At 34.6% G+C, this 27748-nt stretch overlaps 3 protein-coding genes and 1 non-coding gene across 5 annotated transcripts; 1 reads left to right on the forward strand and 3 right to left on the reverse strand.

Annotated features, from left to right (window-relative positions):
* Nucleotides 1-166: 166 nt before the first annotated feature.
* Nucleotides 167-27199, reverse strand: LOC133862514 (glucan endo-1,3-beta-glucosidase). Of its 2 annotated transcripts, XR_009899233.1 has the most exons (5): nt 26608-27199; nt 25883-26461; nt 24377-24668; nt 23604-23699; nt 167-176 (listed from the first exon to the last, which is right to left on the reverse strand). XR_009899233.1 is itself a non-coding variant. In XM_062298349.1 (4 exons), exons 1-4 carry the CDS (start codon nt 27055-27057, stop codon nt 23671-23673), a joined length of 1350 nt encoding a protein of 449 aa, XP_062154333.1. In that variant the 5' UTR covers nt 27058-27199; the 3' UTR covers nt 23477-23670. The 2 variants fall into 2 exon arrangements, 1 of the variants encoding a protein (XP_062154333.1); XM_062298349.1 differs by lacking the exon at nt 167-176 and having other exon boundaries at nt 23477-23699.
* On the reverse strand, nt 1161-5557 carry LOC133863752 (uncharacterized). The gene is made up of 10 exons (XM_062299830.1): nt 5399-5557; nt 5247-5295; nt 4255-4361; nt 3745-3790; nt 2767-2901; nt 2545-2634; nt 2290-2421; nt 2101-2184; nt 1884-1948; nt 1161-1694 (listed from the first exon to the last, which is right to left on the reverse strand). The coding sequence occupies exons 1-10, from the start codon at nt 5509-5511 to the stop codon at nt 1508-1510; spliced, it is 1008 nt and encodes a 335-aa protein (XP_062155814.1). The 5' UTR covers nt 5512-5557; the 3' UTR covers nt 1161-1507.
* Nucleotides 5632-5704, forward strand: TRNAK-CUU (transfer RNA lysine (anticodon CUU)). Its single transcript has one exon. It is a non-coding gene; the product is annotated as a tRNA-Lys (tRNA).
* On the reverse strand, nt 14255-15627 carry LOC133862301 (uncharacterized). The gene is made up of 2 exons (XM_062298073.1): nt 14783-15627; nt 14255-14473 (listed from the first exon to the last, which is right to left on the reverse strand). Exon 1 carries the CDS (start codon nt 15473-15475, stop codon nt 14783-14785), a length of 693 nt encoding a protein of 230 aa, XP_062154057.1. The 5' UTR covers nt 15476-15627; the 3' UTR covers nt 14255-14473.
* Nucleotides 27200-27748: the final 549 nt, after the last annotated feature.

Consider the following 27748-nt stretch of genomic DNA (forward strand, 5'->3'; position numbering starts at 1 on the left):
TATTTTGCTTATGTGGTAGTGACAATTAACTTTTAGATCAATCGATGTTAAAAAATAAAATATCAAAAGGTTGATTGACACTACCACATCAGCAAAATGAAATAAAAGTTTAATTTTTAGAATTACTCTTTCTATGAAATTTAAAATGCCTAATAACAAAAATTCCTCTCCAAGTAAAGCTCTTACCCCCATAAGCCAACTTCCACTCTTAAGTAAAGTTGTCTGCAAGAGGATTCCTCCTCCCTTTTCATGTCATTTTGAATAAAGGATTTCTTTCCTCTTAGGATGAGAAGCTCACTTTTTTCTTTGGAGTTTTTTTTCTAAATCCATCTGCCTCTTGTGAGGCCTTATAAATCGCCTCAGGCGATCTATCCACTTTCCTCTCAAAATCGTCTTAAATGATCTATCCTTCAAGAGGTACATTAGGTGGTTGTATTACCTATATACGAGTCAACTGATCTATCCATTTTTCTCTCAAAATCGACTTAGACGATCTACCATTCAAGAGGTACTAGATGGTTGTATTACCTAGGTACGAGGTAATATTATCTCTAGTTAAAGTGAGCCAAGTCAATCTTCAAAAATACCAGAACAATTTTTGCCATAGAAATAGAAAGTAGGTTTTCTAAATTGGATCGGAATCATTTGTTATTAAGTAGCCCGATTACAGAAATTTGGTCAATCTTAGATAGGGCATTACGAAGCTCACTTGTCCCAGGCAAATAAGCTTAGGACAAGTAGGTCCCACAACCCTCTCTATTAGATTGTCCAAATTTTTGTGTAACTCAGACATTAATAACAGAAAATCTTCATCCTACCCGATCATAGAGTGCGAGCTGAGGAGCAAGAAAATGCTAGAATACCATGCCCAAAATATTTGAATATACATAAACACAAGCATATACTGATACATTTTGCACTTTCACTTTCACTTTCTTAGTTAATTAGTTCACATTATTGTTAAGTACAAGGGGACAATTAGTAGACTGGATCATAGCTTGAAGGCGGTCGGTATTCGGTAGTTTGTGCTGTTATCAGTTGGATCACAGGTTCAAGAATTTGTGCCTAACATGTATTCAATATCCCAGTGCAGTCACTAGCATTTACTATTATTGCAGTGAAGCAAACATCTAACATGTGCTCCATTTTTTTGGTAAATGTCCTACATAATTCAATCATTTATTTCTTGTGAAGATCATGTCAGAATCTGAATTTCGTCAGAAAACATGTACGAACAAAGAGAGATGGGGGAGCAAAAGAAAAAAGAAAAAAGCAGTACCCCCAAATAATTTCACATGCTGAAACCCCAAGGAAAGATCATGGTCATGGCTTGCATAAACAAGCTCCAAAAACTCCAAAATTTTCCTAATACAAATGCTCTTTAAAGAAAAAAGAAGTGTATACCCTAAAATGCCTAATCAGGTGTGTCACTTTTCTTTCTCTGGTATTGCACTAGATCGAGAGAAGCCAGGAAGACAACAATGCTCTTCCAGATGAACTCCGACACTCAAGTACAAATTGTCCACATTCGGGTTCGATATCCCACAGACATGAGGGCAAGCTCCCAAAGCATATTTGGTATGCTCAAAAGATTCACCTTGGATCCAGGAATTTCAGACCAGTTGACAGATATCTCGATCATTGGGATGCCAAACCACTTGCATAGAAACACCAACTCAACATCAAAACACCACCTGCAAAAAGTCCATAATGCAAGTCAGTTCCCTCAACATGTTCAACACATAAAAAGAACAGAGACAAATTAGGCAACAGAAGGATAACGTGGAAGAGGTAAAAGAATCCTCTATTATATTCAATGAGAAGAGCAACCATGGTCTCAATGCAAAATGTCCTCGAAGAAAATTGCATATAAATGCAGTTACCTCTTTAAACGGACGTTTTTGAAAAGCTTCCTTGCAGCAGCCCTAGTAAACATCTTGAAACCACACTGATGCAGTGATGAGACGACATCAGGATAAAAATTGAAGTGCATTTACCCAAGAAAGAGCTTCTTCATTGGTAAGCATAAATCAAGTTCTGGACTTCCATACTAGTACCAATTGGAGGTCAATTAATTACCAAAAAATGAGACAGAAATACCTGTGTGTCACGAATTCCAGGACCTGCAGCCAAGAGGACCACAAGATGGAAACCCTTCATCAAATAGTTGCGGTACCATTTCCTCTGTGGCATATAAGTGAAATGGTTCAACAAAGCAGAATATAAAACAAACTTGCCAAAGAAACGAAGTATAAAACATATTAAGTGGGCAGCATTAGAAGACTGAACTGTAGCCAGAGCTTTCTCCTCAAGATGAGCACGAGAACCAAATGCAGCCACTGGGATATCAGATATCCTAAAACTAGAATTGCTAGCTGCTGAATCTCCAGGCTGAGACTCCTTTCTGGCAAAAGCATGGATCTGGCAGGCATAAGATCAGTATAAAATTATGGATGATACAAACCTGATTTTCAAGTTTCTCTAGTATAAAATCTTATCCAAAAAAAAAGTTTTCTCTAGTACAAAATGATGGACGATAGAAACCTGATTTTCAAGTTTCTCTAGGTCATCAACCTTGGTTGCTCCATCAGCATCCAGCATTAGAAGCAGTTCACCACGTGAATGAAGCATGCCCTGTTTTACAATGCTTTCACAGAGGTAAAGAGCTTCAATCAATTGCCGTCATACAAAGGGGATAAAAAAAAAAAACAGAACCTTCAACAACATCAGAACATGTCCACAAGAGATGGTTCGAATTAGACTCACTTTTCTGATAGCTTCTCCCTTGCCATGATTTCTACCAAGAAGTATAACTCTCACATTGTCTACAGTGTATTTCCTTACAAAGTCAAAAGCTACTCTTTTTGTCCCATCAGCACTTCCATCATCAACAATCACCACCTGTTAAAAATTCATCCATTTGGAATTAAAGGAGTAGCAGAAAATAGTAGTGAAAACTTGAGCTAGCAAAACACCTTGCAAAATTTTCTTGGAAGGATAGAGAAAAAGGTATAAAGTAAAATAATGAAATGGCTGAGAATTAAAAGAAGAAAACCAGCTTTCTTTTAAAATGAAAGCTTGTTTATATTAAAAGGCGGGACTACAGACATGAAGGAGGATTCTCCTCCCAAGGCAATGCCAACACAAGCACACAGAAGGCAGTACCTAGAGACTAAGAACAAGGCAAAAACCAAAGAGAGCAGAAGAACAATCAGCAATTAAATGTAGATGCCTCTAATGACCAATGGCACAAGCAAGGAGGGCGGGTCGATTGAAGGTAATATTCATGAAGTGAGAGTTCAAAATTACAGTAAATGGTTTGCTCAATTAAACGTGCTAAGGAAGATTAGTTAGTATATACTGAGCACGGTTCAAACTACCTTCAACGCCTTTTTTTTGGGTAACTTCAAATGTCTTGTCACTAGAGAGCTTTACATAATGGATCCACAAAAACAATCAATTACCTTATGATCAAGCACGAGATCCCATCTTTTGCAAATATTACTGAGCCCAAATGGGAAAACTAATCTACCATCTGCTTGTATGGGGGAGCCTCACCATTAATATCCATTACATCGTTAAGGCAAAGAGCTAGAAAGACAAGCATCCCAATTTGAATTTCATTTAATAGAACATGAATATGACAATGGATACTATCTGAGGGTTGCAATCATGATATAATATCCCTCATGGCCATCATAACTAACTCAGATGATCCTGAAAATGAAAGGAATGAAATGATACCTCGTAAGAAAATGACTTATCCTTTGCTGCACGTTGTTGAAGATAACTACAAAGTAAAGACATAAGCATCACTATAACTCAATAAGAAACACTCTTAGCAGTAGCCATCAACATAAATTACTTAATTACTGACTCTTAGTAACTAGGAACACCATTCTACAAACGTCAGCCTTCATTATGTATTATTACACAACAAGAATTAGTTATACAGCAGATTAAACAGAAATGTTGAGAAATGTTCTTTGTCTGCCACTAATGAGAGTGCATGGAGGCGTAGATCCATATATTAGTCTAGGTGCCACATCTCAACTGGTTTGCAATCAAGCTCTAAAATCTCAGTCCCTCCCTTCCCTTCAAAATGATAAATATAGAATTCACAGAGCTGATAAAGAAAAAGATGCTATGATAGTAGGGACTTTTTCAGGTTGTCATGCTTAGCTACACAGTACACCAAAAACACATAGCTTATCAAAGAAAAAGTAGCGTGCAATTAATTGTGCTCAAACTTACTTCATAGTTTCCTGAAGAGCTCCAGGAAGTCTATGTTCTTCATTGAATGCAGGGATTATTAAAGATATATACTTCTCTGCTGGATCAGAAATATGAGGGCAAGGAACCTAGAAATAATAAAAAAAAAAAAAAAAAAAAAAATCATTCCAGAAACATCAGAATCACGCCAAAACCACTACCAACACAACATTGTAAAGGGAATAAATTTATCAAAATAATGCTACCAAGAGAATTATTATAATTCTTTGCAGACACTTTTTAAGTCCAGATATTGCTGAGAACACTATATTCTGTTCTTAGACACAACAACAATGTCAACTTGACATCAGAAGTCTATAATTCTGCTAAACCTTTATATGCTTGGGAAAACACAATCCGATAGTAAGCAGATTGTGCTAGGGTTTTATCATCTAATCTTCTCCGAGGGGATAGCTTCTCTTTCCATAAAATGCACCACCTAGGACCTTTTACCTCAACGACCATACTGAAAGAGAATAATGAATGGTTTGACTTAACTAGGGCTTGGAAATGGTGACATAGATTCTTTGAAGAACTGAACCGACCTTGCTATTCAGTTAGAGAACTACATTTCAGTTAGCCCACATACATTTTGCCGTTAGCTATGCATTTGAATTGCTACATTTTAGTTTCCAATGTGTTTGGAACTTATGCATCTTAAAATTCCTTGAACACCGAATTGAATCCATAATTCGTTCCTAGAACTTTTTTCACATTCCATTAACTACGTCCATTTGTATGTCCTCAACAAAGATCACAGTCGATTGCTTCAGATAATTTCTATTCAAATTCACGACACGAACGAATTTCAATACCACAGAGTAACAGGAAATTAAATCTCTAGGAATTTCAAACCCATTTCTTTGATTAACCAAAAAAAGGGCGACGAATCCCTATAACTCCTAAAAATCCTAATCGAAGCTAAAAATGCATGTATTTGTATGTATATACGTGTAAGTGCAATGTAGATTTACCTGTTTTAATGAATTAGGGTCCTCGAAGATCGCGGGAGCTTCGACGTGCCTACCGAAGGATTAAATCAAATATCAAACAAAATAAATTGAACATTCTATTTGAAAGGCAGAGATTGTGAATACTAGGAATTTGATGGGGGGTTGGAAATTACGTGTGGTTGTGCCTTCTCCGAGAAGCTTCGAAGAAGATTGCAGAAACTAAGCCAAAGAGTGCGATCAGAATGAGGGTGAGCAAGAGCTCCACCATCGTCCACAGAAACCCCATTTTCGCTTGCAGAGTTTCTGTGCGTATTGGTCAGCGGCTAGTACTCGTAATGAATAGAATGGTTATGCTCAAACATAAAACAAATGAGCTATATTTTTAATCAAACAACAAATTTCGTAAGCCCGTCTAGCTCAGTTGGTAGAGCGCAAGGCTCTTAACCTTGTGGTCGTGGGTTCGAGCCCCACGGTGGGCGATTTATCTTGAAAGAGAATATCAAGTAATCAACTTGCTTTTCTTTTTTTTTTGTTCTCAAACGTTTTACAACTTTTACTGGAAAAAATAAAAAATATATATTTTTTGTTTCATTTTCTTACACTTTTTTTTTTTTTAATCTATTTCCGTACAATATAAGTGTAATCTACCATTTAATTTATTAGACCACGTGTGAATTCCACGTAAACAATGATGCATATACCTCTCTAGAAACCAATCTTAATAGATTTTTTTTTTTTTTTATTATTATTCTTTTATCACTTATCATATATAACATATATAATAGGTGAATCTTTTAAGAGAACTGGCTAAAATTATTAAAATTTTGACAAGTGTCCCTTTTGAGTAAGAAAAATATTTAGTTTCCATTTTTTCATGTCTCTTGTTCATATCCATACAAGAAATAGACAAATCTATCATTGAATATATGAAATTAGGATCCTCTTAAATTATTTACCCGAATTTTAGAGAATTTGGACAGGTGATCGTAAGAAATCACTTATGGAACCCACATGTCGCCTAGCTATATTTCAATCAATTGGGGATCACGCCTTATGAAGTGAATGTCACTAGTTCAAATCCCCCCTCCTCCCCTATTGTGTGGACACATAAAAATTAAAAAAATTAAAAAAAAAAAAAAAAAAAAAAAAAGAACCCACCTGACCAAATAAAAATTAGGTTACCCAAGCACTAATTTGCTCAAGTAGGTCCTATAAGTAGTCTCTCATAATCACTTGCCGAATTCTCTCAAATTTGAACAAATAATTTGAGAGGATCCGAATCCAAATATGTGAGACCACAATGAAAGATTTACAAAAGAAATAAGAGATGGATGTGTATCATATCTCTTTGAGTAAAATGTTTGTTTAGTCACTTTTAAGCGGATCCAGCTTCCATGCGGTAGTTTTAAACTACCGTATGGGTGCTGTAGTATACCGTTTTCCACAAAACGGTACTGTTTTCCACTTTAAAAAATTTGCAAAATTTTTAATAAATTTAAAAATTATAAAAATAATAATAATTAAAAACAAAAAATATTAAAATCAAAAAAAGTTTAAGGTGTGGCCGGCCACCCCATTATTGGCCCAGCCACCCACTTGGCAGAACTGGGGTGGACGAACCACCCCAGTCGGCTTTGGGGGTGGTCCGGCCACCCCCAAAAGGCCAAAAAAAAAAAAGTTAGGGGTTTTAGGGGTGGCCGAACCACCCCCAAGGGCCTGGGGGTGGCTAGCCTTTGGGGGTGATCCGGCCACCCCCAAAACCTAAACTTTTTTTTTTTTTGGGTGGTTTTTAAGCCTTTTAGGGGTGGCCGGAGCCTGAGGTGGTTTCGACCACCCCATATGACCGATCGGCCACTCTCAAAACCCAATTTTTTTTTTTTGTTTTTGGTTTCTAGGCCTTTTAGGGGTGGTTTTGACCACCTCATACGGCCGATCTGGCGGTGGTCGAGCCACCCCAAACCCCTAACTTTTTATTTTTGTTTTGTTTTTTTGACCTTTTGGGGGTGGCTGGACCACCCCCTTGGCCAATAATGGGGTGGTCGGCCGCCCCCATAAGTTTTTTTTTTCTTTTAATGTTTTTTGTTTTTAATTATTATTATTTTTATAATTTGTAAATTTATTAAAAAATTTGTAAATTTTTTTAAGTGGAAAACAGTACCGTTTTGTGGAAAATATAGTCTATATAGATGTCCTAAGGTGGGAGTCTCCTTCCAATGAGGTGTATCAAATTAATTGGAATGCGGCAATTGACAAGTTTAGAAAAATGTTTAGTTTCATTATCTTTCACATGTATATCTTGTTCATTTCGACACAAAATATGTGCAAATCTACCATTTGCATTTGCAAAAGAAATGTAAGAGAATGTCACCAAACACATCTCGAAAATAAATACAATAATTGAAGCATATACCTCTCTAGAAACCAATCTTAATAGATTTTTTTTTTTTTTTTCCTTTTATCACTTATCATATCATATATAATAGCTGAATCTTTTAAGAGAATTGGTTAAAATTGCAACAAGTGTCTCTTTTGAGTAAAATGTGTGTTTAGTTATTTTTAAGCCTTAAGCAAAAAATAGATGCCCCAAGGTGGCAGGCTCCTTCTGGTGGGGTGTATAAAATCAATTGGAATGCGGCAATTAGCAAGTCTAGAAAAATGATCGATGCGGGCGTAGCTGTTAGAGACGGTGAGGGCAATTCTTTGCAACAATGTGCACCACTAAGAGGTACATCACTGATCCAACAACGACGAAGGCCTTTGCAGCTTGGAAGGCAGTGCTCTTTGACAGAGACCTAGCTCTAAGCAATGTCAATCTAGGAAGTGATGCTATGGGGATAGTACAAGCTGCATTTTACAAGGAAGACTGATCATGACTGAGGTATGATGATTTGATTGAGGACTCAAAGATTATACTATATAATCTCCAGTCATGGTATATGATGCATGCAAGAAAAGAAGCAAACATGGCAACACATTTGTTGGCGAAGGCTGCTCCAAACGTCTGCTAAGAAAATTTGGATGGAAGAGTACTATGCATTCCTTCGTGAAATTGTAATCGCTGAAAATGAAGCAAGCATGGATTTAGCATTCATTTTTGACTAAGTAATTATGAAGAACATTACCTATTAAAATTTTTATGAACAATATTGAAGTTAATTTATTTAATATTATTTACTTTTTTCTTTTTTTTTTTTGACATATTCATACAAGAGGGGGAAGAGGAATTTGAACTAGTGACCTCCGCTTCATAAAGCGTAATCTTCAGCCGACTGAACTACTCCTTAGAGACTATTTAATACTATTTACGAATACACAATTGGTTACCTAATCTTTTATTTTTGGCTTAGTATTTACTAATAACAAATGTTTGCTTAAAATAGTATTATATTATTCTATTATAATATTTACAAATACCCATATTGGGTTACACGGTGGACGATTTATCTTGAAAAATAAAATAAGTATTCTCGGAGAACGTACAAATGTTTGCTTAAAATAGTATTTCAGTAAAATGTTTGAAATCGTGAAGTATCATACCAAAAGGAAAAAAAAAAAAAGAAAAAAAGAAAAAAGAAAGCTCACGTTGTCAAAGAAAATGTCTTGCTAAAGAAAATGAAAATGCTCAAACCGGCCTCTTGGAAGATAGAGGATTGTGGAGTAATGATATGGACAGTCTTTTTATCCTCATAAATTGATGTATTTCTTAAAATTATTATTAGATTTGTGATGATTACTATTGAATTTTGATAGAATAGTAATTTTAAAAGTCATATCAACTTTGAGAGGATTGTACCATTACTCAGGATTGTATCATCCTTGCGCTTCCAATTGCTAAGTGCTAGAGTTCAATATTATTTTATTATAATATATAGTTTATATTTGGTTTTTCTTTTTATATTTAAGTTTATGGTTAATTTGCGACGGGAGAAATCTTTCCAGTTCTTTGGACCTTAAGATTTGTCAAAAGAGAGCAGCAGAGAGATTGAGCCAAATTTTTTGGGACCAGATCTCAGCAAAGCTTCAATTCAAAATGATGTCTTTTTCTTTTAAAAAAATTATGTGATGGTCTTATTTTTTAATTATACGAGGTTGTTTTCTTTAAGATTTTTTTTTGTTTTTTTGTACACATATATGAGACGAAAAAATCGGAGAGTGCAAATCAACTCATAGAGATAGAAACAGATTTTCCTTGGTTTAAATCTTTTTCTTTTTTCTTTTTTTTTTTTTAATTTGATAGTATAATTGTTTTTAGAAAAGTATTGTTTTTTCCTTTTTGTAATGTGTTTTAAGATGTAATTTTGTGTGTTATGTATTTGATTTCTGGAAGACACGGCTCTAATTGGCAACTTAAGTTTTTTTACGAAGAATTTAAGACAAAAATCCACTCATAATGTAGGTTATAGGCTAGTCAGTAGAATGATTATCAGATCCTTTAACATTTTACTAGGAAGGAAAAAAAAAAAAAAATAGTGTTGAAGCATATGTCTAGTTAGAAACCAAACTTAATAGCTTTTATTTGGTCAGGTGGGTCTCATAAATACTCACTCACAATTACTTGCCCGAATTGTATCAAATTCGGGCAAAAAATTTTAGGAGATCTTAATTCAACTTAATAGGGCTTTTTCTTGCAGCACATTAAATGCCTGTTTCTGATGGATTTGTTCCCAATTGATGAAACCCTAGTGTACGTAGTTTCTGAGTTGTCATTCACATTTTGAAACAATTATGTTCCAATCAGAAGATAACATTGATCAGTTGAATGCCTTAGGCAAGGATGACAGCCCAATTCGATCAGTAGAATTCCTCAATAGGCGCCTGCTACAATTACCCGAAGGTCATGCAAGTTTTGGATTGGGAATGATGATTGGATATGGATTGTAGTTGGGACTTAGGTACAACATAGGTGTAGTGAATCGCAAAAACAACAATATTAGATTCACTATATATTATTCCCAAAACTAATAACAAATCAAGGAATTGAGCCAAAAATAAGAGAGAACTCAACCTTTTGAGTGTTCTTTTTTTAAAATTTATTTAATTCTAAATTGAAGAAAACATCACATAAAACTGTCCTAAGTGAGTTTATATATATATATATATATATATACATATATATACATATCAAAACCATGCTAAAAAAGTGAAACAAAATGAAACTGCCGAATCGCATTCGAATGAATAAAAGTATCATTCGAAAGAAACCTTGCGATGAAATCCCCGTTCGACCGAAAGTCTCAAGTTGTTATAAGATGCAATACTAGTTCGACCGGCTATCAACCATCTTTCAACCGTGCATTGGCCCGTTTCAACTTGGCCAATAAGTGTTGGAATTGAAAAATCTTCATGAAATATGAATTTATAACTCTTTGAATAAAATTTCCAACACCATTAAGATTTGTTGGAAATAATTTTGGAGGGTACACAAAATTTTTCTTGAAATAAAATAATACCAATATGAAAATTAACAATAAAATAAATATAATATAAGAGATTAAAATGGAAATAAGGAAAGATCTCACAATACTATAGAATTACGTAAGAGTGTTGTCTTTAAAGGTTGATTCATGCCTCCTGGAGTGTATAACTCGGTGTGATCGGATTTCTTCACACGCAATTTCCTAAGATTAAACTACAGCGCCTACATTCGTTAATGATACACTTTCAAGAACGAAGATCAAATAAAACGGCTCTTAATTTGATCAAAGTGGGTGAGAGATTTCAAAATATTTTTTTTTTTGTAAAAAAGCTAATTAATATTATAATATATAGCTTTATGTCTTGAAAACAAGTATTTTACAGCACTTTGTACCGTATATGAAAGGAAAGAAGTGATTATTTAAAACATTTGGTGCACCAAATATATGTACATGTAACATGCAAGTTGAAGATTAAAAACTATTAATTAATGCCAAACGGTCATCTTACATTAAAACCTCAAAATATGTTAAAGACCAAGAAATCAATGGCTCAAGAATCAATGGCTTGTAAGAATTATAAATGAGCAACGGTCCTAACCATATATTACAAGTGAATTTTTCTTTCATAAAATTAGAAACTCATGAACATGTCTTAAGGTCAAGCAGTGAAAACGTTTGAAACGGCCGAAAACAAATCATGTTTGTAACGTTATAGTTTTTTTATCTAACTTTATTTTCTTTTTTTATTTTTATTTATAAAACATTTAAAATTAATTCTTGATCTTTGAAAAAATTACAACACCTATGAAAATCCGTTTGTAACAATACAACAAGATTATCTTCCTCCCATATTGAAATCTCAAAATATGAGAATTTTATTATGAAGGACCTGGCCTATTCAAAAACTGGCCTGCATGCGTCAGGACTAGTGAAAGACCAACTAATTAAAGCACTAGCTATGTAGCTTAGATCTCATGTTCTCTTTTTCCACTGGACCCTTGAATTAGTTGTGTCACAACAGCTTGCCAGGAAGTAAGGAAATACCTTTTAAGGTGGGATGTCATGAAGTAGTTTGGTTCTTATCATTAAATTTTATTGCAATATTCTTTGTAGTAATTGAAGAGCTGTGAGCAACAAATTAAATATTGATGTGTCAATTTCCTTCAGCAAAATTGCTATAATTATCACCTTTCGATCACATCCCATTCTGGTACCAAACGTTAGATTATCCATCTTATGCATGCCAACGTACATAGTATTTTCTTAGAGGACCATATGCCTCATTTTATTATCACGTTAATTAATTGAAACATTATTGCAAGTACATATGAAGTACTATGTACAGTTTTTATTACAATTAATTTGTTTACAAAACTGACATGACAGTTTATTTAAAACTTATATTAAATTTATCTATCAAACTTTATTGCTTTATTTTATTTTATTTTTCGTACAAGAAACATTTATATATATTACTTGAAATCTAGGCTATAAATTAAATGTTAATTTAATTAACCAACTTAATTAAGAGTTGAAGTGAAAGGGAGTTGTGACCGACAAGTGGAAAGAGTTTGGTAACATCAACAACACTCACGTACACTTGTCACCACATGTTTGTTTAATGTTTACTACTTCAGAGCTTAAACTATAGCAATGGGAGTACTGAAAGCCCGAGATGTTTGGCATAGGAAAAAAAATTCCGTACACATAGAGCATGTGATGCATATAATGCCTTGCCATGGCATTGCACAGTGCTTATAGCCCTACGCATGCCGGCCATGGAGATGTGTACAGTACACTTTTTGTTAAAGCTCATTCATTCAAGTTGCTTCACAAGGACACAGAGATGTCCAACATTCATGTGAAAAAAGTGGTTGGCATGGGGCCTTTGCCTTCTCATGGCATGATTAGGACCACGGAGGTGGGAATAAGAAAAAGAAATTGTTTTCCTTTTTCCCTCACTTTTGTAGACCATAATTCTGCGGTGGTGGAGAAAATGGCCCTTCAGTCTTCACCACCCTACCCCATTTCTGCTTTTTCCAGCATGCCAAACAGCCTTTTCCCCCCACCACATGCATTCTCATAATCATCATCATCATCATCATCCATCCATATCCATCCATTTATTTTATTATAGTCTATATAGAGAGCTTAATTAATTTATGAGGTATTTGAGTTCACCATATTAATATTTAATATTAGGAGAGAAAAATGTTTTAACCTTTCGAGAAAAAATTAGCTTTAATTATATAATCAGTTAAAATAATACCACGGCATGTGTTCTAAACCATTTGCCGGGATGCATGTGTAGCTTCGACGTTTGTGTTTAGTGTTCACGGGTTATATATGATCGGCACAATTTACTAGAAAACAGTGACGAAGGGACGAGTTTCAGACACCGACGGAAGCTTCATGTATTCGTAGACAATTGCGTAAAACCGTGTTTTTCAATAAAATTATATTAATATATTTTTATTCATATATAGTGTATTTGAAGAAATATATATTTCCAAATCACAAATTAAAAGTAAATTTTTAAAATTGAACCGAATTGTATTTAACCAAATGCTAATTATATATGTTTTTTTTTTTAAATAACATTTTTATTAACTATATTATGAAATCGTTAATTTTTTTTTTTAAAACCAATCGTTTTGAAATGGACATTAACAAATAACTTTTTTGTTATTTGTCTTTTATTTTTTCTTTTCAAAACAAATATATTAACAAATTAACTATAAAAATACAAGCACAAAACATTCTTAAAAATACAAAAACAGTTTCTAACCGAAAAAAAAAAAAAAAAAAAAAACAAAACAAACAAAAATAATACTCTCCAAAAGCACATTAACGAACAACCGTAATATTTTTTTGGAATATGGTTGTTATACGTACACAAAAAAATAAATAAATAAATAAACACTCTCCAAAAGCACATTAACGATCGAGCAACTGTAATATTTTTTTGGAATATAGTTGTTATACGTACGTATCACAGTTTGAACTACCCTTGCATTTAAGCTTATGATATGATCTTTTCATCCCCTTCTTATCACTTGAGGGTGTTAGAATATATGAAAATTGCACCGATGGGGAACATACATTTCAAGAGAGGCACCACCAAAGAATGGTGGATCTGATACCATGTAAAAATTTAAAATAGAATAATAAAAACGAAAGCAAAAGAGAGAAAATAACACAAAGAATTACAATGGTATTAGACACTTACGTCCACCACTATGATTAATTAACCGTAAGGGCTGCATTGTGCTCATTAACTTGTTTGTCTACAATACAAAGGTTTTTACTTATAAGGTTTAGAGTAAATACAAAGTATGATAATCAAATTCTCATGATCGATTTGATTACAATTAACTCATAAATAGAGAATATTTAAATATCAACAAAATATAAAATATACAAAAATTATAATATGTTTTTCATATACTCTAACAGAGGCTACATGCAAGAATTTTTATTCTTTATCTTCATAATCTGATGCATAACTTTCAATATTTACATGGTCATAACCACACATATGGTCAATTTGTTTGCATTGTGAGAAATTAATGTTTGAGGAAGAAAATGGAAGAATGACAAATAGAATTGATGTAGTAAAACTTAAAGAGGAGATATGGCTAGCGAATTATTATTAATTTTTTAAAAGGTAATGGAAATAATTATTTTTACATGACCGTACCGTTATTCAAGAAAAATAATATTCTCTCTATAGTCACGCTTTAATCTTGGCCACTTACCTCCCCTTCAGCACTCATCAGAACTCAGAACTTAGAACTGATCAGAATAGCTCCAGTAACACGTGCCACAGTACTGCAAATGAACAGAGACATCAACATACGCAGAGACTCCGGTTTATTCATGCTAAAATTAATACAGTTCCTTTTTCAAAGACGAAAAGAAAAGGTAGAAACAAATTAAAACAAAAGATTGATCTCCAACAAATAAACCAATCCCTATCCCCCCCATGATCATAATACATTCCACAAAAAAGTCAACTAATATTTTTTTTTTCCTAAAATAAGATGATGATCGATGATGATGATGATGATGATGGTGATGACTGATGACAAGGGTGTGAGGAATGTGATGACGATATTGAAAAATAAAAAAAGAATTTGCCTAGTGAGCCATGGCCACAGGAGGCGCATAGCTAATGCTTCTTTGGTTGGGCGTGGCAAGCATGGCAGTGTGATCCAGGAAGTCCTTGAGCTCAACCACAGACTGCAATATCGTCCTTAGATCATCTGCGCATGAGAAACCCAAGCTGCCGACTTGTCGAACCGCGTACACATAAAAGGTTATGCAACCTTTTCTGAACTTAAACCTAGCCATCTCGCACCTATTCAAGCCCCTGATGAGCCGCTTGTTCACTTCTCCGAGCGGTATCTCCGGCGGCCAAACGCGGTCTACAGCCGCCTTCATCGTCTCCGTTTCGAAAACGAATAGAAGTACTTTGGATTTCTTCGTGCCAAGGCCTAGTGTGAGGGTATGCCAGGCATGGTGCGCCAAGATTGTGAAGTTTGTGGGCAAGAAAGCTGTGGTTGAAGGAAAAGGGAGTTTGTTGTTGTTGTTGTTGTTGTTGTTACTGTGTTTGGTATTAGTTGGTGTTGGGAAGGAAAGCAGCCGGAGAAGTTCAAGAGGCCTAGCGCGGCGGATCGTGAACGACTTTACGATGAATTGGCCGCCGAACCGGAGACCCTTTACGTCGGAGCTGGGCTTGAAAGAGAAATCTGAGGATGCTTTGGTGGTTTGGTCATTTGGGTGTTGATGCTTTTGTTTCTTGTTCTTGTTCTTCTTCTCTTTTTGTTCCATGGATTGGCCTGTTGGGGGGATTTGGTGGTGGTGGGTTTTCTTTGTATATGATAACAAACCAATCTAAAGCTTCTGATGGTATATACAATAGTATTGGGGTTTTCCTTTTTCCAGCCTCTTTTGTGTGAGAGATTACAGTCAGTTTTAGATTGGACAACCACTTCATATAAATTTGTTTTTCTTCTTCTTCTTCTTCTTTTTTTATGCCAGAAAGAAAAAAGAAAAAAAGTATTTCTTTAGTTTGTGCTGTCAATATTATATGTTTCTTACGCGTGTCATTCTATTTAAAAAAGTGAGTTTTGAGATGCAGTAGGTTGGAATTCTTGAGTACATTTCTTTTTCTTTTATTTTATTTTCTTTTCCTTTATATTTTGAAATGGCTCATGATGTTGCCATTTCCTTTTATGACCATCTTTCCCTTGTCTTTGCACCCCCAAAAATAAAATAAAATAAAAATCTTATACACACAATTTTATCTTATTTTATTGATGTGCACTGTTTATTAGTCTTTTTTTTTTTTTTTTTTTTTAATATTAATTGATACAAAATGTTGATCGACAATATCACATAAACAAAAGTATAGTAAAGTGATATAAAAGTATGATTTCTATCATTTTTTCAAATAAAAAGATAAAAATTCCAGTAAAATGATGCATGTACATTCCCTACTCGTTTTATTTTCAAATTTATTATTGAATTTATGAGACTCAATAAATTTGAAACTTACTTGTATAGAGATAGTTAGAGAATGACCGAATGTCTGACATGTCCCAAAATCTCCACTTTCAACCGAAAAGAGATTCTATAATTAGCGGTCAAAATTGAACAAATTAAACGAGATTGTTAATTAATTTGCATTTTAGATTGATCGATTGCATTTTGACAGGGATTTTAGCAAGATATGAAATTCAAATTAATTTGTTTAGCTACACCTGATTAATTCCCTAATCCACGTACTCAATAGCCAACAGTTCTTTAAAAATAATTAAATAAAAGCATTACATGTGCAGTGGGATGATTTTGGGCTCATAAATAATAATTACTCTCTCAATAAGGTAAATTGGGACCACATTATGATAATCCCATATGGGAAATTCCCCTAATCAAGAAGTTGATCTGTTTCCCGCAATCATAATGGAGGCCATTTGTTTAAGACGACCTTGCGTTGGATGGCTAACATCTTTGATCGCCAATGCAATTTTTCACTCTTCGTGGATCAATATTTTGACCATTTGCGTTCAGCAGCATGTGAAACTCTGCTAATTATAGACATATAAATAGTTTAAATAGGCATGCATGCTAAGAAGAAACATATATAAATATTATATAAAATAATAAGAATAATAATAATAAGTTTTCTTCCAAATTGATCAAGTTAATTTTTTTTTATTTTTTTATTTTTTTCTAATCTATTAAATTGATGTGTGTCCTTAGAATAAGTGATTCTCATATCCCAAAGTGAATTAATAGAGATAATTCATTTCATGAACTAGATTGGAAAGATTTCACATATATAATGGTATATACGTTGTCATGTCATTTAAAATAAATCATCTGTTTCGTGATTCTTACATGAATATTTAAGGGGAAAATATATACTCTCTTTTTTTTATAATTTATAATCTTTTTATTTAATTTTTTTAATTTTTTATGATAATGAATCCCCTTTAAAGCTGAGCTACTTTGTGTACTCATCCCTGTCGAGCAAATTTCGAACCCATGCAAAATGCCCCATCTACAAGGATTGGGTAAGACTCCGACTTCGCAGACGAACATAGCTCCAATTAATTGTTTGCACTCAAGGGATTCGAACCTTAAACCTAATGGGATGCCACCAAGACTAAGGCCCTTAATGACTTAATTACCACCTAAGCTAACTCCTTGAGGTTAAGGAAAAATATACTTTGGCCCTTAAACTACCACCACATTTTTATTTACGTCTTCAAACTTATAAAAGTGACATTGGACTCCCCAGAGTACTATCGTGTGTTAAATTAGACATTTTGATGTTTTTTCTCCTCAAAATATGGTTATTTGTTAATATCTTTACGGGTATTTTGGAGAGAAAATGTGAAAAGTGTTTAATTTGCTACATGGTGATAATATGAGAGGCCTCAATATTACTTTTAAAAGTTTTAATAAAAATATTGTGATAGTTTAAAGGGTTAAAGTAAATATATTTTCTCTACCTTTTTAAAAATGCATGTGAGATTTGAAGACACATGTCAATTTTTAATAGATTGGATTTCTTCAATCGGATTGAGAGGAAATCTTTGACCTATAAGATTATTGGGCATATATATATATATATATGTTATATAATTTGATCTAGATCTGGGTTGGAATTGGCCCCATTGTATCTGTAACAGGTTTGGTGGAAGTTGTTCAGAACAAGATAGAAGAATGAAAATATTTAATGTAACTTTAACGATATGAACAACCTACAAGAAGAAGTGGTTGCCTGCTAGCTTTTGATTCTCTCGGTTGAGAGAAAGAAAGAGAGAGGACAACCCAAAAGTCTTCTCATTACAGTTGTTTCCTTCCAAAGGCAACATTGCAACAATAATATTGCCTTTAAATTTAATCATTTCATGGGCAAGAAGTTCCAGAGGTCCTCAGAAGACCAACCAAAAGCAATCGGGAGGGGCCACAGATGGGTTCTGTCTAGTTTCGTGTCCTTTTGGGATGCTTAATTAATGCTTTGCTTTTATTTTTTATCCTTTAATTAAAGCTTAAGAGAATTTTGTGTGTTGGACAAATAAGATAATTACCATAGTCGTAAAGTTAATACCGGCCAGATTCTAATTAATGTATGTGCTTGTCCACCATCATGACTACAAATGAAAACTATATAGCACTTGGTAAAAGACCAAAAGTTATTAATATTTTACTATTTATGCTTTCAAAAACCTATGAGATTTATACCCATATTTTAAACTTTAGGAAAAAAATAATAATTTAGTCTTCAGATTTTCATGCGACTTCAGTATAATTTTTGGGTTTTCAATTTCGACAATTAAAGCCTTAATTAGGTTCTTCTTTGATTTCAAATGGTCCAATTTATTATTATTTTTTAAAGAAAAATTACTGATTTCGTTGATAACAAAAAATTAACCAAAGCAATAAGCTCTACAAAATTAAAGATGAAGACTCTAATAAAACAAGCTCACGAATACAATCGAGAATACAACATAACCAAGTACTTTGATTAGTATTGTGAGATCCTATTTGTGCTAAAATATGTGCAACCGAATTGGTCATTCGTTTTGTATGGCAGGTTTTCCAACTAATAAAACCAGTAAGAATTGCTTGAATATCTGCAATAATATTTTCATATCTGCTCCAATTCTCACCTGTATGGTTAATGCCCTATACCACAATAAGAGAATCCCCCCAAAATAATTATTGTAAATCCCTGAATCCTGCAAAATTCAACCATTTGAAACACCGCTAAAGCCTCTTCAACCACCGGTCCAATTTATTATTAGTATGTCACATAAGACCAATTAATTAATGTTATGTGGCTCTCGTTTGACACGTCATGTGTCAAATATTGTACGTGCTACGTGGTAAAGTTGGCTGGCCACTTCACTTTTCTCTTCTTTTTTTTTAAAAAAAAAAAAAAAAAAACTTTTTTAAACTTTTTATTTAGAGTATATTTGTAATTTAAAGTAACTATCACCTCACATTTTTCTTTAAAAAACTTATTTTTAACATTTTTTATTTAGAGTATTTGTAATTTAAAGTAACTGTGATACATAACACGTACAGTTGGCACATGACGTGTCAAACAAGACAGAGCATTGTTGCATTAAGTGATTGGTCTGTCGTAGCATGCCGTTAATTAATTGGTTAGTAAATTGACAAAGAGGCCAATTTAAAATAATACTAAAACTTATGACCAAATTTTCAAAATTGAAAACCTAGAAATTAAATAAAAACCGCATGAAAACCTGTGGATTAAATTTAATTTTTCCCCAAAATTTAAAAATTTGTGCTGTCAATTTCTGGCAGCAAAGTTGATTGGTAAGTTGGTTAATTGCTAATCAAGGTTCTAATTAACAACGTTAGCTCGGATCAGCTGAGGAGTACTTATGAGTAAACGTACGTCTAAATCTGCTTAATTGACACGATACCTACCCATAATCATCTATCAAACATGCAAAAAAGAGCTTTTCTTGGATACACAGCTAGCCATAATTATTGCCTGCATTTTAGGGTAAAATATTTAACGCAAATTAGGCTTACATTATCTCGCGAAAAAATTACTGCAAATCTTTTATTCAAAAAGTAATTGTGAAAATTGTAAAATTAACGGTGAGATAACTCCGCTTATTAGTTGCAAAACGTAAATTTGTTTAAAGAAACGTCATGATTGGAATTATTGTAGATGGACAAAAGACAGCTTTGCTTTTGTTCTACAGCCACGTTAGGTCTGCATGATTATCATGCTAACTGCTAGAAAATATTCTCAACAGTGAATAAATGAACTTATTAAATTTATGTAAATTCATTAATATTATGAAACTCGAAAGACTAAGGTTAAGGTCCGTAAAGAGACAACTTCAATAGAAGCTCAGAAATATTTAAGAAGTATCCAATCCCGAGATATCAAAGTTGTATGTTGAAAATATGGATTCCGAATATGTTGGGAAGGAATTTCAGAGTCAGGAAATTAATTCCCACCCGATTCAGAACAACGGTTGAAATCCCATCTATAAATAAGTGCAAACCACCAGGTCTGAAATAGATGAATTTTTTATTATAAAAGCTTGAGATATAAATTCTTTCCTAATTAAAAACTGACTTACGCATCAGAGTGGGTCGGGCGAGCCTTTGTTGATATTTATTATTTTGCAAAGGTGAATAAAGGATTTTATAAAAACTTGTGTCTCCGTACCGAAAACTGTCACAACACTAATTATACTTGTCACACATCTAATTAATTGATACTTGTGTCGCCAGAAACTATCACAACACTAACTATATTTATCACACATGTAATTAATTGATTTTGTAATTTTCCTTTAGCAACTATTATTGATCAGCATTCAGCAAACTATGTTATATATATACTATATAGCTAGTAGGGAATTAATGAGTATAATTTCATCTTATTTCACTGTCATTGCGTTAATATAATGCAACTATATATGAAAGAGTCCAACCACCAGTGGAGATCAAATTATGGAAGTGTCACCTGATTATTGATTAGTTCTGAAAATCCCATGCAAAAGGGCAAAAAAGAAGAACAAGAAAAAAAATAAATCATAATTTAGTTCTTAGAGCATTCATAATGGGTTAGCTAAAACTCACTCTTAGTTACAATAGATAAAAAAAAAAACTCCTAAAATCACCCTCCATCGGATTCGCTACTCCAAACCTAAAATACGTATAGCTTGCATCTGTGAACAGTGCAACGCCACATGAGGCGTTGCACTGTTCACAGATGTATCATTATTTTATGCTTAAAAGTCTCTGCGAATCTCTCTCTCTCTCTCTCTCTCTCTCTCTCTCTTCTCCTTCTTTTTTTTTTTTTTCCTTTTCCTTTCCCTATCGACGCCGGTCTCTATCTCCCCAACTTCTTTGCTGAAGCTTCTTCTGCCGGATCGGTCAAATGGAGGGTAGCGTGAAAATGGGGATTTTGAGAAATTGGAGCGGAGAGATCGACGCCCTGGAGATTTAGGGTTTGGATGGCGTCCTGGAGAGCCTTGGTGGGGTCCATCCCGAGATCGTCCATGTTTTCCTTCACCAGATCGTCGAATGCCTCATGCGAGATTGTGCGCCCATCCTTTGACGTCGTCTTCGGTGGACCCATCTGGGCCACCATCATTCCCCCCGGGCAGCTCTTTGTGTCGATCTCACGCCGTAGAGTTTGAACGCGACTCGATCGTAGGCCTTGGTAGCTTCTATAGCCGTGTCGAAGGTCCCCAACCACACGTGCGAGTCGCGACGGTTGGGATCTCGGATCTCCGCCGCGTACATGCCCCACAGCTGTTGTCAGATCCCTCTGTAGTGCTTTTTCACTTCCACACTTGGGTTTTCCGGAATGGACAGGGAAGGTTGAGGTTGGGCATTTGGGTTCCCAACTTGGATCCACTCTATTTTGCTTTTGCTCAAGAACAAAATCTTCAGCACCGGGCTGATTGTTGGAAATCTCTAGTGGGTGAGTTCTTTGGATTGGCTGAATGAGGAGTTTTTTGAAAATTTCAGTGTTTTTCGTGTAGTATGGAGAGTTGTTGGATCTTTCTGAAACAGTCGGTGAAATTGAATGGCGCAAACTTGTCAATAAAAAATGAATAAAAAATAATAAAGAAATAATATAGAGTTAAGAATAGATAATCGGGTGTATAGTGTCTTTTAAAACTCATTAGCTAAACTAGATAAAGTGAGTTTTGATTAACTATTTTAGATTGAAAAATAGAGAAGCTAGTGAGATTGTTCTTAGCAGCCTATAATTTTTAAAAACTCGTCAAAGTCAAAGAGTACTCATCCATACGCACATTATCGCATCATCAACTTATAGCTTTTGACTTTGGCACGGTTTACGTGCACAAATTTCAAACTAAATACATTAGAATAATGTTAGAGACTATTTTTTTATTCTTAAAATTAATGTATTTTTAAAATCACCATCACTATGAGTAATGCTACAGAATAATTCCAAAAGCGCGAGGTAGTGGCATTATTGTAATTTTGTATTTAACTTTTACTCATTAATATTACAAAAATGCCACTCCATGTTGTGCTTTCTAGATACAAAGTTGTTCTGTAGCATTACTTCCATCATTATTTCATCTAATGATTATTTTAAAAGTCATATTAATTTTAGGCTGATAAAAAAAAAAAAGATAAAAAGATGACTCTTAGCATTCAAATACATTAAGAGCATGTTGAAATTGCGATAAGAAATTTAAAAAGTACAAAGCAATGTCAAGCAAAAATAGTTGTTTGATAAAAATAAATTATAAAAGTGACTTTTCTGCTCTTAAAAACTCAAGATTAGGTTTGAGAAACTTGAAAATGAGGTTTTTTTTTTTTAAAAAAAAAAAACCTTTTTTTCTCACACTTTTATGTTGACAAAAGATCTATTTCTCAATGTAATCTATACATAAAAACTTGTACCAAACAAAAAGCTGGTCCGTTTGCTAAAAAAGTTTAAAGTATTTTTTTTTTTTTTTTTTGACTTTTTTAGAGAGAGAAAAAAAAGAATAAAAAGGTACTTTTGAAAAAAAAAAAAAAAACTTGAAAGTAATTTATTTTCTTATTTTCTTTCTAAAAAGCTATTTTTAGCTTTAAAAGTGATATTTTATAACGCAATTCTAAACAGACTCTTAGAACATTTACATTGAATTAGTCAAAAATTAAATTAACAAATTATCTATATTTGAGTAGTATAGCACTCAACAATGCAAAATAAACTAATAAAATTCTCTTGGTTTATTAAAATTAAATATAGGCTTAGTTTATTAAAATTCTCTTCAATTTTTTGTTTTCTATTTTCAAAACAAAAATATTAACGTTCAATCCAAAATATAAAACATTTACAAAATACTCAAAACTGTTTTTACATTTATGTCGCATCAAAATAATTTTTCAAAAAAAGAAAAAGAAAAAAAATATTCTTAGAACACATTAACACTTGTATAGTTGGGTAAGAACATAAAGTCCATACACTTCTCTGTAAGCATAATTCAATACCACCAAAGAGTTAATCAAGAACATCATAATATTAAAGACTTTGATTATAGGCTGCAAATTTTTAGTAGGTTAAGAAAGATTGGGATGAGAGTTGATATGAAACCTATCTGTCTAAATAAATTTTGAACTATTCAACCTCGGACAGGTGTATTTCATGTGAGATCTCTCACATGTATCGCTCAAATTGCTAATAATTTTAACAAAAAATTGTTAAACATCTTCATCCGATGAAGACTGTCGAGAGAGGCTATAGTATGACTTGGAATAAGATTGCATGTGACGTAGACCGAGGAGACAATATTAGTAGTCCGGCATATATTATCATCAAATCATCACAAATAATTTAATAAATTACAGCAAGATATTTGATGATAAAAATAATTTAATAAAAAGTCGCAATAGAATAAATTTCTCCAAGTATGGTTACTGGTTACTGGTTACTGGTTAGGGACGAACTCCCAGGCAGCCCTACACTCATATCCTCCGTTTCCATCTCATCCAACGTATCTACATGCACCATGACCTGTTCAAGACGAGCAAACAAAAATGGAATATTAAGATTTACTTCTTCTTTCTTTTTTATTTGATGGATAATATATATATATATATACATGAGAAAATTTTACTTACCATCTTTAATCTTTAATCTTTCATCTTTAATCTTTCGTCATTTTCACAATCCTCCTCTTAAACTTTTAAAAATGTCAATTTAGTATATTAATCTTTCAATTTTTTTCAGTGTCATCCATATGTTAGTATTTTCGTTAAATCTTATAGCAAAATTTCCAAAATACCACCTTTTTTTTTTTAGGATATTTTATTAAATCATGTTAAAATTCAAAAAATACCTGATTTTTATATATATATATATATATATAATTTTTTTTTAAAAGATTCAAGCATGATTATTTTTACAAATTACAATAAATCTTGACCAATGCTTAAATCCTGCAAAAAAAAATTTCTCTTTTTTTTTTTTCCCCTAAAAAAGATGAAGGGTATCTTAGAAATTTTAACACCTCTCCGATAAGATTTAACGAAAAATTCTAACAGAAATGTGAAATTAAAAAAAAAATTAAAAGATAAATTCATTAAATTAACATTTTTTAAAGTTTATAGATATAATTGCAAAAGTGATGAAAGATTAGGATCAGTAAGTAGATCGTTTTTCCATATATATAAACAGTGAAATTTACTTACTTGGGTCAAGGGTGGTTAGGACTGCAGTGTGAGCGAAATCACAGTTGTAATCATGGCGGCCGGACTTGTAATAGTAAGCATTCATGACGAAGGATGCGTGGGAGGCAATGGCATTGGGTTGGAAGCAGGCTCCACCAGCTTGTATGGGCTTGCAATCCACCCCTGAGCTGCAAACGTAGTCTATGTTTGCCTGTAGCGCTGCATTGGTAGCACCTGCCTTTGGTACGCACCACTTCTTGCCTGCCACGGGTGCCGGACTTCCTGGCCTGGGCATTGGTCTATTACCTCCAGACTGCATAAATAACAAAAAGATTAATCATAGCATTGGACACAATCAACTAATTAGCATGTGATCCCTTAATTTCCAAGCAATTTAATACTAACACGACAAGATCTGCTCCCCAGCAAAAGCAGAGCAAAAGAAAAGACAACTAAATGAAGGCGCGATGATCCGATATTCAAATCTTAAAAACACATGCCTACTCCCTCTAAGCATGTGCCAGTGCTACTGTTACGTTAGTTAAAAAAAAAAAATTAAACAACCCCTCTCTTGGTCGGCGTCATTTCTAAGCAGCACGCGGGGTGACTGCCAGTTCAAAGATCAGATCCGATGGTCGCAACTGCCATAGCTTGCTTGTCATGGATAATTGTGACGACCCGATAACTCTGATAGTAGGGTGAACACTATCAAAGGCTTGGTGAGGGTGACCGATCATCCCATTACTTTCAGGACAGTCATCCTTGCACAACACATGTGCACAACTGTAAACACATACATTAGAACCCACCCTCTATATCTACACTCTACACAACATGTGCCATTTCTCTTACTTTCAAGGGAGCGGTCAACCACTCGTGAGAGTGGTTGGACATTTTTTATTTTATTTTTGGCCTGACGTGACAATGTCACTACCACATCAGCTCATAAGGTATGTAAATTGTTAGTAGGGCTAGCATTTTTCTATCTTGAATAGTACTAGTAAAACTGGTGCCTCATATCGATCTTAAAAACAAATGTGGAACTTAAATGACACTTTTTTGTTTGTCTGAGCACAATGGAAACACTAATAGCAGAATGAACAAGAATTGGAGCCAGCACATGATAAATATCATAATTAACTGTATAAATCAAATACGAAAAAGAAGGAAGAACAGAGATTGGTAATTGTACATCCTATTATTTTTCTTACTTCATGCCTCCCACATTGCACATAATACCAATATTGTTGTTTCTGCTAGCGATTGGGCAAGGGACAAACAAATCTGAAGACTTGTAACAAACAATTCGAAAACTTGTCCATACTCTTAGTAATGGATACATTCTTTCAAAAAACTAATCCCTTTCCTCAAGAAATTCAATAACATATTCTTTTCTTTCCTTCCTTATCAGACAAACAACAATACCTTACTTACCAAAAAACAATACTTCTACTATCCAAGAAAAAAGGAAAGTTTTTTTTTTTTTTTTTTGTTCTTAAAAAAATGAAAGTGAATTATATTTCATACCTGGCCATTGCGCATAATCCCAACGTCATAAATCGGAGTGAAATCCGGTCGGAACAATCCCCAGTTCCTCTCAGCGGTCGGACCCGGCTTAAGGTTCTCATCAAACAACGAGAAAAGGTAGGTCTCGAATCTCCGGTTGGGCATCAACGGCGTGCCCCTACGCGAGCTGGCATGCCTGACCAAGTTCCCATTAAAAGTCGCCGCATTGGCCACGCTACAGGCTTCGTAGCCGTCGCAGTTGGTGGGCCAACCGGTCTCGCCCACGACCAACCCCACGTCGCCGTACCCGACGGCCTTCATGGCCGAGTGGAGGGCGTCCATCATGGCGTCGAACATGTTGGTGTACGTAATGCCTGTGAACTTGTCGTGGATGCCAGAGTTGCGCTTGAAGAGCGCGTAGTTCGCCATCTTTGGAGAGTAGGCGAAGTAGGGGTAGGGGTTGACCATGAAGGGTGCATTGGTCTCGCGTAGGAACTTGAGCATGGGCGCGAATACGACCTGGTCGTAGCCTCGCCTGAACCGGCCGGCACTCGGCGGCTCAGAGATTGAGAGTATGCCAAGAGAGTGTGGGGATGTGACCTGGTAATGAAGCGGACAAGAAAAGGCCATTGTTAGAGCTCAGACGCTCAATAATATATTCCAACTAAAAAATACCAAATCAAAGGAAATCTATGTACCCAAAAAAGGGGAAAAAAAACAGAGCCAAAATTATTATATTCTCCAACCTTAATGTCCTGGATTCCCGCGAGAACAAGAGCGTGGTGGAGACTCCTCATCGCGGGGACGAGGCGGCTGATGAGGCTCTTGTCCGCGGTGGCCATGATTTCGTTGCCAACAGCAATGTAATTGATCCGCGTCTGCGGGTGGAACGGGACGATATGGGTGGCGACCCACTGGCGAGCGTTGGCGAGGACTGCGAGGGCGGGGATGTCACCGTTTCCGACGGTCACGGTGACGAAGATGCCAGTGTTGGCAAAGGCCCGGAGGACGTCAGGGTTAGTGTCGAAGATCTTGACGCGGTCGATGATGGTCTGGGTCTTGAGGAAGTTGGCCACTTGCGCTGGTGGCGGAAGGTTGTTTCCTAGAGTGCCGTAGTTGACGCCGATGGAGTGTGCGGCTGTGGAGAGGTAGAGGACGAGAGTGGAGAGGACGAGGATGGGGTGGGAGAAGGCCATGGTTTTGCGGGTCTCTTTGCAGACCTGGAGACACGGATGGGAAGGAGGGCTTGTGGCGTATTTATAGTAGGGGAGAATTGATCGGTTGTTTTTATTGGTAATTATTTTCTTTATCCAACAAAATTATACCTACTAATCTTTTTTTGATAAGTTTTCGTTCAGAATTAGCAAAGTACATCAACTACCCAACATTACTTAAATTATCACAACGATTTTATGCTCCTTAAATAGTTCTGAGGTTTTTTTTTTTTTTTTTTCCCCTAGGGTGCTGAGATCTTATAGGTGGTCCAAAGAGCTCTTTATTATTTACTTTTAACCATTTAGAACACCATTATTTTAAGTATATGATATTACATCTAAAAATAAATTTATAATATTACATAAATATAGTAAAATAATGATAGGAATAATCTTTTAAAAAATTCAATGGGCCTAATAATAATGGATTCCAGTCCACTTAATACCTTCACGGCTTCCCAATGGGATTATGGTGAATATTAATTAACAGTTTCGTTCACGTCTCGAAGTTGTCGTGTTTACGTGGCGCTTGGACAAACGTTTGTGAGTCAAATCAAAGGTTCAAAGCTGACAAGAGTCCAACGCTGGGCGCGCTAATAAATAAGACTTACCTTCTTTCAGTCTTTCGCGATTCTTGTTTTGCGCGATGCACGCGCTATAAACACGAGTGGCC

Source organism: Alnus glutinosa, chromosome 3, assembly GCF_958979055.1.
Source record: "Alnus glutinosa chromosome 3, dhAlnGlut1.1, whole genome shotgun sequence".
NCBI lineage: Eukaryota > Viridiplantae > Streptophyta > Magnoliopsida > Fagales > Betulaceae > Alnus > Alnus glutinosa.

What these genes read in the sequence shown, in the direction of transcription:
- LOC133862301 (XM_062298073.1), bottom strand. Translation starts at nt 15,475, where the DNA reads ATGGAACAAAAAGAGAAGAAGAACAAGAACAAGAAACAAAAGCATCAA.
- LOC133863752 (XM_062299830.1), bottom strand. Translation starts at nt 5,511, where the DNA reads ATGGGGTTTCTGTGGACGATGGTGGAGCTCTTGCTCACCCTCATTCTG. An exon ending in GCTCTTCAGGAAACTATGAA is followed by an intron (nt 3,791 to 4,254) that starts GTAAGTTTGAGC and finishes TTTACTTTGTAG; the next exon opens with TTATCTTCAACAACGTGCAG. An exon ending in ATAAGTCATTTTCTTACGAG is followed by an intron (nt 2,902 to 3,744) that starts GTATCATTTCAT and finishes AATTTTTAACAG; the next exon opens with GTGGTGATTGTTGATGATGG.
- LOC133862514 (XM_062298349.1), bottom strand. Translation starts at nt 27,057, where the DNA reads ATGGCCTTCTCCCACCCCATCCTCGTCCTCTCCACTCTCGTCCTCTAC. An exon ending in GGATTATGCGCAATGGCCAG is followed by an intron (nt 24,669 to 25,882) that starts GTATGAAATATA and finishes TTATTTATGCAG; the next exon opens with TCTGGAGGTAATAGACCAAT. An exon ending in CCTAACCACCCTTGACCCAA is followed by an intron (nt 23,700 to 24,376) that starts GTAAGTAAATTT and finishes CGTCTTGAACAG; the next exon opens with GTCATGGTGCATGTAGATAC.